The 12493-nt window shown below is 37.8% G+C and overlaps 1 protein-coding gene across 1 annotated transcript in view; it reads left to right on the top strand.

Moving 5' to 3' along the window:
• The window catches only part of ITGB8 (integrin subunit beta 8), a 97243-nt gene that overhangs the window by 58313 nt on the left and 26437 nt on the right, over positions 1–12493 (top strand). The window contains exons 4-6 of the mRNA XM_007946003.2: positions 3242–3488; positions 5738–5903; positions 6477–6635. Coding sequence (XP_007944194.1) covers positions 3242–3488; positions 5738–5903; positions 6477–6635 — 572 coding nt within the window. The remainder of the gene's footprint in view (positions 1–3241; positions 3489–5737; positions 5904–6476; positions 6636–12493) is intronic.

Below are 12493 nucleotides of genomic sequence, written 5' to 3'. Positions count from 1 at the left end.
ACTGCTAACCAGAAGGCTGGTGGTTCAAACCCACCAGCCACTCCTTGGAAGGAAGATGGGGCAATCTACTTCTGTAGTGATACTGCCTCGGAAACCCTAGGAGGGGTCGCTATGAGCCGGGTCTGACTCGATGGCACATAACAACAACAACAACATATATATGTATAACAAAATACCAGCCTAAGAAACCTGCCTTCAAGAGGTTTTTCCCTCATATAATTATCCAAACCAAAGCTAACTTGAGATCAAATTTGGAGAGTGTCTCAGGCTGTCGAGTAAACTATATCAATCCAAGCTTGGTCCCTTCAATTTCTTCCCTAACAAGCAAATGGGGCTTGGGGTCAGCCTATCTAGTGTCTATGTAGAGCTGGCTACTTGAAGCTAGAACGTCACAGGGAATTCAGGTGCTTCACAGCTTAAGAGTAGTGATTATTGTTCTCTCTAACAATATCTAAAAGCTTATATATGAAAAGATTCTCCTTTTGTTTTTCTGAGGTCTCTGTCTCTGCTGAGATCTTGAACTGGCTCAGGTGCATATGCTAAACCCAGCATCTATGTAATCCCAAATCAAGCTACAGCAGCCTTACACCCTCACACGCTGATCATTTGGCAATGCTTTATCACATCCCTCTTCTTTGCTGAGGCCAGAGAGATCAGAATCTGCTTGCTAGGATACGAACAGCTCAAGTCTGCTAAGGGCCCCCATGTGGCTGGCATTTGGTTGGAGCTCCCTGAATAGCTTCTTGTTATTGTTGTTAGGTGCCGTCGAGTCAGACCCGACTCATAGCGACCCCTCCTTGGGTTGCCAAGGCATGCATCACCACGGAAGTAGATTGTCCAACCTTCCTTCCGAGGAGTGACTGGTGGATTTGAACCACCAGCCTTCTGGTTAGTAGGCAAGTACCATAGCTTAGGCCTCCAAGGATTATGCCTTTGTTGATGCTACACAGGTGTTGCCTGTTTGCTGAGGTCACCAACCCATACTGCACTGAGGCCCCTGCACAATATGCCAAATATCTAGTGCATTTAGCCTTGACTCTGTGAAAACAGAAAGCCACTGTCTTTTAATAGACTTGCTTGAATGATCCACCAAGATGAAAGGTACATGTGACCTGAGCCTGAAGCTGTCAGCCATATTAATCATGTCTAAATCACAACAGATAAGAACCAACTATACACTTTGTAGAAAACAACAACAAGAACAAAACAACTTATGGCTCAAATGTGTTGCTCCACAATGCCAAGATCCAAATACCAACACATTGAAGTTCCAGGTCCTTCCTTGAGGACAGCACCTCAGTTATCCTCACACTCTGCTTTCATTTCTCATTCATCTGGGCCTATGCAGCAAATCCTGTTTCCTGAATTGAATTTCACCCAAACTGTAGGACACATACTATAGGGACAGGTTTCTTCATGATATGCCAGAAGACAGAGCAAAATATATGATCTCTGGAGGCAGCCCAGCTTTTAAAGGGCAGGGGTAAGAGATTGAGGTAGGCTGACTAGGCATGCTCTGATTCTCTTTTGAAATTTTGGGGCCAGAAAGCTAGGAATGCTACACTAATGGTGCTTCTGCCACAGAAAAGCAAATTAGGAATGAGAAAATAGCCCCCTACCCCCATAATTATTACTATATGTTTGTTGTTGTTGTTGTTATGTGCCATTGAGTTGGATCCGACTTATAGCAACCCCTCCTTGGGTTTCTGAGATGGTATCACTACAGAAGTAGATTGCCCAACCTTCCTTCCGAGGAGTGGCTGATGGGTTTGAACCTCCAGCCTTCTGGTTAGCAGTCAAGTGCCTTAGGCACTATGCTACCAGAGCTCCGTTTTGAATATATTGGGTAGGTATTCTGACTGTAAAACATCTGATCTATAAAATAATTTAAAAGAAAATATTGCTATTTTTAAGCATATTAGGACTGAAAATATGATTTCATAAATCAGGAGATGTTTTTAATAAATAAATCAGACTATAAATTGTTTATATTAATCGGTGTTTATTTAAAAAGAAAAACAATTTTTTTTTTCCCACTCAAAACTTTTCCCAAGAACATATAATTAATGGCTTATAAAACGTTTGCTTTATTGATTAAAAAAGTATAAGTCAAAAATTCTAAATTTTCTTGATGTAAATTGATGCTCTCTCACCATATATTTTTAATTAAATTAAAAACAGCATTACCATGTAGGGTGATAGGAGAATAACCCAGTTTGTTGTATCAAACAGTAATGGGCAGACCGAAACAAAACTATATTGCAGACACTATTGCCCTTGGAAGGAGCTCTCATGGCGTAGTGCCTAAGGTATTTGACTGCTAACCAGAAGGCTGGCGGTTCCAAACCACCAGCCACTCGTAAGGAAGGTTGGGCAATCTATTTCCATAGTGACACTGCCTCAGAAACACAAGGAGGGGTGGCTATGAGTCGAATTGACTCGACAGCAGTGAGTTTAGTTTTTGGTTTATTGTCCTTAGAATTCTCCTCACATTTTCTCTCTTCTCATGCAGTTCTTTTGTCCAGAGCCAGTGACTCTGTGATCCCTCTTTAACATATTTGCATTGAGGACCAACTATGTCCCTGACAAAGGCTGTCATGTACGTTCCTTAAGTCCCCAGTTTGGCAATCCTTGGTATCATTCTTTAAACCACTGTCTCATTTCTTCTCTCAGCTAATTTTTGGGAAGAATTTTATCAAGGAATTCATGATGAGGTACTGGTATTTTAAAGAGTTTAATGTACTATCTAGGACCAGAGTTTCCACATCTCATATGTAAATATGCCTTAACCCAAAATAATAAATTTACCACTACATCCCAAAACAGGTGACTTTGTGAAGTTACCGTTCGGATTTTCCTCGAATTGTTCCACAAACATAACCACCTACTGTTTTCTCTTGGGATAGAGATGGTGCTTGCTGTTTTATGCTGTGCTTTTCTAGATTCCAAGGGAAATATAGGTTCATGTGGAGATAAATATATTTCTTGATACATTTACATTGAGATGGTCCATCTGTTACTTTCTGTTCTGTAGAATTGTGAGGAATGCATCGCAGGTATTGGAGACTAATGACTTGGTATGTTTTTCAAACTGCCTTAACATATTCCAGAATATTCCTCATTTCATTCATTATGGAGAAAGTTGTGATAATTGTTCTAGATGCTGAAACGTGCCTGACTATTTGACAGTTTATCCTAAGACGTTGAAATGAATACATGATTTTTCCTTTCTCTGAACTAGGAGCTGAAGCTAATTTTATGTTGAAAATTCATCCTCTGAAGAAATATCCTGTGGACCTTTATTATCTAGTTGATGTCTCAGCATCAATGCACAATAATATAGAAAAACTAAATTCTGTTGGAAATGATTTATCTAGAAAAATGTCATTTTTCTCCCGTGACTTCCGCCTTGGATTTGGCTCATACGTGGATAAAACAGTTTCACCCTATATCAGCATCCACCCAGAAAGGATTCATAATCAGTGCAGGTATCTCGTGTTTGTTGTGGATTTCATATTGCTAAATGAAATATTTTTTTCTCAGAAATTCTAGCTTTGTTTTGTTTCATACAAAGAATATATAAATTATCACATTTTTGTCTTATTAGAATCTAAAATATTTTGAGGGGGAGAAATGTTTCTATCTGAAAATTTTTTGATCTAATCTATAGGTTGAATTTTTTGTCATATATTTCTTCAAATATCACTCATTCAGTTTTTATTTTAAAAATCTATATGTTAGTGACTAAAACATTAATAATTTGATTGCCACATATATAATTATTTCTTTGAAAATTTTGTATTTCTCATTTTGAATGCTCCAAATCTACTGCATTAATATTTCTTGCATTTTAAAGTATTTATCTTGCCAGGACTAATCTCTGGGAGCTCTGGTGGCGTAGTGCCTAAGGCATTTGACTGCTAACCAGAAGGTTGGCAGTTCAAACCAACCAGCCACTCTGTGGAAGACTAGGCAATCTACTTCTGCAAAGATTTATCACCTCAGAAACCCAAAGGGGTCACTGTGAGTCGTAATCGGCTTGATGGCAGTGAGGACTAAACTCTATTTCCATCACTTTACTGTGATTGTGTTATAATTATGTTGCTTATACCTGACAACAAGGAAAGTTCAGCTATCACATGGAAGGTGGGTCAAAGAATGAGAATTTGACTGTTTTAAAAGAATCTTTTCCCTATCATTTTAGGTCTGAGCCTAAGTAGCACATGCTCCATCATGAAAAAAACTGATCTTAAAATGTTTCTCACACACTGTTGTCACTAGCTTGCTGAATTTTCTGAGACAAATAAATGTGTACAGTTCTTCCCTCATAAAACATTTTATTTTTAACATGTTCTTTCCTACTTCCATAAATTGCCCAGGTCAGCTTACAGTACATATTCCAATTTAGCAAAATAACTCTGCTGTCTGTTGTACCAGAACAGAACTGATTCATCTCCTAATAAAGCATCATGAGCCTTCTCCTGGAATGGAAATGTGCCAGAGGAATGTTTCTCACTTTGCAGAGTATCATGAAGTTCACAAAACAATTTAAATATATTATCATCATCCATCAATAATTCCATGCCAAGCATTGTTCTTAATAGCTGCATAATATTTTTCAAAAACCAAACAATAATATAGTTGTTTTGGTTATCTCTAGTGCAGCTCTAACAGAAAATACCACAAATGAATAGCTTCAACAAACAGGAGTTTATTCTCTTACAGTTTACAACAACCAAACTCACTGCCATCAAGTCGAATCCGACTCATCGTGACCCCTCCTTGGGTTTCCAAGGCAGTATCACTATGGAAGAGGCTAGAAGTCCAAGTTCAAAGTGCCAGGCTCTAGGGGCTTGGTGAAAGCTACTCAACCTTGGGCTTCAGCTCTACCTCTTGCTCTTGGTCCTCTAAAGCTGGAGACTTCTTTAACTCAGACAGCTGTTCGCTGCTGAGGCTGACTAACCCAAGGTCGACAAATAAAATGGCACAGTCTGAAAATTATCAGTCACAGCAGGGTGCTGGTTCAAGTCCAGGAAAATCCTAAGATTGGCAGACAACAGGGCAGGCTGCTGACTGAAGACTAGACCACATGCAGGGTCCAGTATGCCAAAAAGCTCAGAGATCTTTCTCCAAGCTTCTCCTGATATACTGATAGCAGAACATATCCCTAAGTCAGCTACTCAGCTGCTCAAAGCACATTCTGCCATGGAGTTGATTACCAGTCTCATCATGGGCAATAACTGCATCCAGCTGCCCAGCTACTCAAAACCAGGCCCAGCCAAGTTGACACACAACTTAACTACCCCAATAGTATTGTAAATAAATTCCCAAAATATTTCCCTAAAAGGGTTAGTCAGCTGTTCATTGGTCAGATGTGATAGGTAATCGCTACAAACTCAACTCTTAACTCAGGGAGTGTTTCATTATGTTGTACGTCATGTTGCTATGAGTCAGGATCGAGTCGACGGCACCTGACGACAACAACATAAACTCTAATTCTCTCTTGAAAACTCACAACTGAGCTTAGATTTGTCTTTCCCACTTGCAAAGAAATATTAACCAATATTGGACTTCTTTCTGATTTTATAAAGTACAGATTTTCCCGTTATAAAATTTCCTTGGCCAAATGAAGGATTTTTCTCTTGTGGCAACCATATATAACTTTACTATTATTAGTATTCTGGAGCTTTGAAGGTGGCAAAGCAAAATAGAATTTATCTCTTCTTTTCTCACGTAGTGACTATAATTTAGACTGCATGCCTCCCCATGGGTATATTCATGTGCTATCGTTGACGGAGAACATCACTGACTTCGAAAAAGCAGTTCACAGACAGAAGATCTCTGGAAATATAGATACACCAGAAGGAGGTTTTGACGCCATGCTTCAGGCAGCTGTTTGTGAGGTAAAAATTTTGAAGTGTTTGCTCAGATACAAAACTCTCAAAGTATTTAGAATATTTATTTTCTCTTTGATTTCCAGAATAGCATAAAAGAATACATTCCTCGTCTATATCTTATTAGTCACCAATGTTATTCCTTTTGGAATGTGTTTGGGACTGAGGGACTAAATTGGAAGAAGGATGTAAATAGAAAGAGATAAAAGAGAAAGACTAACTTACGCACATGGGAAATCCATTCAGAAAGGGCCTCTCTTTTCATGCACCACGCTCCAAGGAGGGAAAGGAAGTAGCCTTGTCACACCACACTGGATGCTCTGCATTTAGGAAATCTGGCCTTTTTCCTCCTCTAGGAGAACATTAGAAATCTCTCACCAGGAGTTAGTGTGGTCAAATGACTGTAATTAAATAGAAGATATGCAATTTAAAATTAATACTATTTATGCAGCAGCATTGAATTAATGCACATCATTCTAGCCTGACTTAATGTTTGTTAGGTTGAAATAATGTTTACTGGAAGGTAAAGACTACAGTATAACTCTGTTATTGTACAAGGTCTAATTACATGTTTGTTCTAAGAGTCATATTGGGTGGCGAAAAGAAGCTAAGAGATTGCTGCTGGTGATGACAGATCAGACATCTCATCTTGCTCTTGATAGCAAATTGGCAGGCATAGTGGTGCCGAACGATGGAAACTGCCATCTGAAAAACAACGTCTATGTCAAGTCCACAAGCATGGTAATGTAGCATTATCCCTTGGTAGTTATGGCTCTTTTGGTTAAAGTATAAGTTTAAATTGGCAATTCAGTTGTTCTTGTACCAAGAAATAAACTAAAGGAGCAAACTAGAGAGCCAGGATAGGCCATGAGAGAGAGAAATGGAACAATGCTGTTTGTAAATGCTGATCAATCTATATAATGCTAAAATGCTTTGATAGTATCTAGTAATTGACTCATCGATGTGCTACAAAACACTCCATGAAAATAAAAGTAATAAGAAGTCTGCTTTATATGCAATTGAGAGAACTTCCAAGGTAAAAAAAAAAAAAAAAAGTATGCCTTTGCTCTATGCAAATAAACAAGTTCTACAGTATCTACAAATATATTAAGAGATGGTAAGAAAACTGTATCAGGCTGTGAAATTCTCACAATGCAATAGGTAGGCACTGAATAGAGACCAAAGAACAAAACTTAGTAGGAGCTCTGGTAGCATAGTGCCTAAGGCACTGGACTGCTAACCAGAAGGCTGACGGTTCAAACCCACCAGCCATTCCTCGGAAGGAAGGTTGGGCATTCCTACTTCTGTAGTGATACTGCCTCAGAAACCCAAGGAGGGGTCGCTATGAGTCGGGGCCGACTCGATGGCAAATAACAACAACAGTAAAACAAAGCAAGCTTTCTAAACTCTGTACCTCCTTCTTTCCCCCTAAAAAATATTGATTTGTAAAATGTACTTTGAAATCAATGGATATCTGGATTTCTTCCAGAGGATTAAAGTATGAATCATATGCTTAAATACAGTCTCCCAGAACCACATTTTCTTCAGTACAGATATTCTACATGCAGAAAATCATCAGTCCAAGGCATCATTTGTTTCTGATGCTGATACCTGCTTAAATATTTTGCAAATGTGTTACATAGAAATTCCCAAACTTTTCAGTTTACAATGCTTTTAGTGTGTCTAATTTTTCCATGGTGCTTGTAGACCAGAGCAAATGCTTAGCAGTTCTGTTTATTAAATAGTAGGCTCAAATAACTCAATAAATAAATGTCCTTGCCTCGGAAACCCAAGGAGGGGTCACTGTGAGTCGGGTTTGACTCGACGGCACATAACAACAACAACAACAGAGCATAGTAGCTAGTTAAAATATATATATATATATATATATGTGTGTGTGTGTGTGTGTGTGTGTGTGTATTTATATCATTATTGAATAATCATAATAATTTATTAATGGGAACTTCCCAAATCTTGGACTCAGATTGGACAGCACCACTTTGATTTCCTGTTCTACCTTGATTTCCACACTGCTCTTGTTAATCAAAACAGTCTCCAAAAACCCAGCCTTGCAAACATATGATATCATCTGAAGAAATATACATAGTCCAATCTAATGGTAAAACTGTGGTCTACCGAAAGTTGGTAGTTCATGGGTACCTGGCAGGAACTGAGTTTCACCAATTCCCTTGAAATTTTAACATATTTCACGGCACCCTTGTGAGTTGACTCCAGTGGCCTGGGACACTTCTGCACATAGTTTGGGTAACTGCACTATTAGAAGCATAAAAGTTATACTGAAATTTGTGTGTTTCCTCTGAGAAAAATTTAAATAGATAACAGTTAATCTGGAACACCCTACCAGACATGTAGAAAGTCTGCATGTTGTTATTGTTGTTATGTGCCATCGAGTCAGACCCAACTCATAATGACCCCTCCTTGGGTTTCCAGGGCGGTATCACTACAGAAGTAGATTGTCCAACCTTCCTTCCAAGGAGTGGCTGGTGGGTTTGAACCGCCAGCCTTCTGGTTAGCAGTCAAGTGCCTTAGGCACTATTACCACATAAAGCAAGTTCTACCCTGGGTAGATTTAGTTTCTTGAAAGCAATCTCCCAGTGTAAAGCTTTTTAAAAAGTAATTAGAGTTTGAATTTAAAATAACTCTGGAATTCGGAATTGTCCCAATGGTGTCATTGTGCATTCCATTTGCTAATTCCCTCCCACTCAGCCCCATTTTGCTTTAGCAGGCCCACCCACTCCAGCTTTGTCATTTCGTATCTATCATTAACTTCCTTCTATTTAACTTATGATCTAAAGTGAAGTTCTATATTGTTTATTAGGGAGTGGAGGCAGAGACAGGAGGAACTATTCTACTGTAAGATGAAGAGAAGCTTGCTTTTTTTAAAAAAAAAGAAAATAACAATCACATTGTTCTCAAATTGCGTTATTCTTTTGAAGTTTTGCCAGGTCTCTGAAGTCATCTCTCCATAACTGTATTTGAGGCAGTATTGTTGCTTATCTTGGGAGTATTCCTTAAGCAAAGAAACTCCCCCATCATTTTAGACATGTATCATGTCATGGAATCTTATGAAAATAAATTATAAATCTGGTCCAATTTTAGGCAGTAGTAGGGTTGTTATGACACCAGGAATTTGGACAATCTGTCATGAACTGCTCTTTACTTCTTGAATATTGTTCCACTTCTTTAAAAGAATGAACCTCCCACACGTCACAGATGTGGCATGTTGAGTACCATAAAACCAAAACACAGTGGTTTGTTAACACCTTACGAGAATAATTTTATTTCAGTTATCCCAGGTGTGTATTTCAAGTAGTTTTTCTTCCTAAGAAATTGGTCATTCCTTTCATTTTTGGGAAACTACCTTAAAACAAAGAAGCTGAAGCATTTTAATTGATACCTGTGCCAAGAGTTTATATATATAAAAGGTGCCATAGTTCTGAAACCTTCCATAGCTAAGGTTACCCTGACCCTGACCCTAAATGTATCTGCACTTCCTTCTCTTAGTTGGCTATACCAGAGGAATTTAAAACTGTGTCAGTTAGACAAGCATAAGTATAAGTAATCAAACAGTATGTTTCCTGAATTATCTCTAGCAGCCAATACAAATAATATTGAATGGTATCTGAGCTTCTTGATCCAAGACTCTGGTTATTTTTTTTTAACTAAAGGAAATAATTGATAACAGAACTTTAATATTTCTAAATTACATGGACCAGAGTTCTACTGAGTGTATGTATGCATAGCCATTTCCTGAAGGTCAATGTGAGTTCCAGAATAATAGCAACTACTTTTTTTTAAAAAAATATTAGTTAACCAAAAGCACTGTAGCAAACACATTGGAAACAGTATCAAATTTATCTTTGCAATAACTCTATAAAGCCGTCATAATTGTCCTTTTCTTACAAATAGAAAAATTGAAGGTCGGAAAGATTAAGTAAGTTGCCTGAGGATATATAGTTAAGAGTCTAAAAAGTAGCAGGATTGGGGCTCAATCCAATCAGTCTTACATCAAAATTTACTTTGCCACTCAGTGTCTCAACTGAGATGTAGAAGAAATAGAGCAACGACGTTCATGGTGAAATTTCTGGTCTAACTTTTTGATTGCAGTCTTATTTATGTCTTAACAGCAACATGAATCATAAATTAACCAAGTATTATTAAAAATTATGTGTGTGTGTGTGTGCATGTAAGGAACTCTGGTGGTGTAATTGTTAACACATTTTGGCTGTTAATCAGAAGGTCAGCAGTTTGAACCTGCCAGCCACTCCACAGAAGAAAGCTGAAGCAGTCTGCTTCTTTAAAGATTTATCGCCTTGGAAACCCAATGGGGGTCACTATGAGTCGGAATCGACTCAATGGCAGTGAGTTTGGTTTTTGATTTATATGTGTATGTATTACACTATGGAATAAATCACTTTTGCACAACGTATGCTTTAAGATTAAGTTAGCAAGTGCCTGAATGAAAAACTTAGTAAATAATGTCATTTTATCATTTATCCAATAATAGCAGTTTAAAATTTGCCATTCCTTTTTAAATGATAGATTTTATTACAAAACTTATTAATTGTGTAGAAGATAAAGTTATCAATGTTGAGAATCTGGAATTTCACCTGTCTCCTCAAACAGCCCCCTCAGGGTCATTCGTAACCTCAGTCAGGCTCCTGTGTCGCTAGCCAGCCCTCCTCACAACCATTCACCCCATCCTTGGTGGATGCAGAGAATAGCTTCAAGGTCTTCAGTAACAATCAGTGCAGACCAAGGAGACATGGGGAAGTGATGCACAGGGTATCCAGCAAACCCTTACGAAAGGGATTTTCGGGTCTTGGTATGACTCCCGGTCTTGAATCGAGAGATTCAAATAGGCCAGATCATACTCTACTACCTACTCTTAATTGTATTTGCGAGCTTAGGCATGATGTTTCTTTCTCTGTATAAACCTCTACTGAGGTCACTATCATGACCTCATAATATCACAGTTAGTGATTCTTCTCCCTTCTTATCGTATACCTTCTCAGAATCCCTTTACTACTGGCTTTACAGTAAATTGCTTTTCCTTTAACCTCATTTGTCTAGACTAGCGGGACTAGACTAACTTTAAACAAAGCTGGTTCATTGATATAGAGAAATGAGGGAGAATTACAGGTCATATTAACCATTACTAACCATTATTAATCAAACTATTACCATGGGTAAAAACAGTCAATATTGTACCACTTCTCATATAACTTTAACATGTACTTGTTTTATAGTAACTGATTTGAAAAGCTTTCTTGTTACCATATCAACTACATGGAATTACATTCAATTTATTAATAACTAAAGACGATGAAAGGAGCTCTGGTGGTGTAGTGGATAAGGCCTTTGGCTGCTAACCAGAAGTTTTGTGGTTCAAATCCACCAGCTGATCTGCAGAAGGAAGATGGGGCAATCTACCTCTGTAAAGATTTACAATTGCAGAAACCCAGTGGGGGTCGTCATTTTCAAGATGATGAAAGACAGTTAAAGAACATATACTGATTTCACTCATAACTCTACTACCTGAGTTAACAAACTTTTATCAAGTTATTATAATTGTTTTAATATTGCTTATAAGTTATTATAATTATTTCAATATTTTCAAAATCTGGGAGGCTTATTTATAATTAATACTGATATCAGACAGCACTCCATTTAAGGACATAATTTTAATTTTTTAGTAAAGAGATTTGTTCTGCAAATAATAGTTGGACTTTTTTTTTTTCCATTGAAAGAAAAAAATTGCACACACAATCACCTAGAACAGGCTCCAAATAGCTCGGCATGCTTTTATAGTGCCTCTAAAATGAGTACAAGTGATGGTTTGTACAAGTGGCACCATAAATACAAATTTGATGAAAATATTTATGAACTGGAATGTCTTAATGTCTTGATTAAATCATATTTAAGCAGAAAATTTTCCATTACTACTTTTGCTGAAAATCTTACAAAAATGATTAGTCCATGCCCCTCCTTCAATTAAAAAAAAAATCATAATTATAGTTGATACTGTATTTGGCAGGGACCAAAAGCTCAAATGCCTTCAGGGACTAGAGTAAAAGGATAAGTGAGTCAGGTCAAACAAAGCATATCCAAGGGTCCATCATGTAACCTTTGATAATGGCTTCCGAATGTCTTTTAGTAAACAGTCTTCATTAAAATCTGTCTTTTATTAAGCAATTCTATAATGTCTGGCCTTTTATATTTATGTCACACCACCCATCATCCCAGTAAGCCTTCCACAAAAAAGAATTATCTGGCCCAAAATACCAATAGTGTCAAAGTTAAGAAACCCTGGTCTAGCCAATATTGCTATTTCCCTCATTTTATATTCAAGAAAAGTGACGCACCAAAAAGATCAGAGTTCTGTCTGCTGTCACACAGCCATGCACAGAAGTGCTACAGTAGATGCCAACCAGTGTGACATCAGACATAAGTCCCTACTCATTACTAATCTGAAGCTAATAATGGCAGGATGATAGGTGAAAGCTGTTGCACATTTTAAGCCATTTAGTCTCCACCACTCTCAGAGTTGTTCCATAGATATGGAGACTGAGACAAGA

Source organism: Orycteropus afer, unplaced genomic scaffold (assembly GCF_000298275.1).
Source record: "Orycteropus afer afer isolate SDZICR_OR568_19922 unplaced genomic scaffold, OryAfe1.0 scaffold00008, whole genome shotgun sequence".
Taxonomy (NCBI): domain Eukaryota; kingdom Metazoa; phylum Chordata; class Mammalia; order Tubulidentata; family Orycteropodidae; genus Orycteropus; species Orycteropus afer.
The sequence above is the reverse complement of the archived record's forward strand: the minus strand, read 5'-3'. Positions and strand labels throughout refer to the sequence as shown.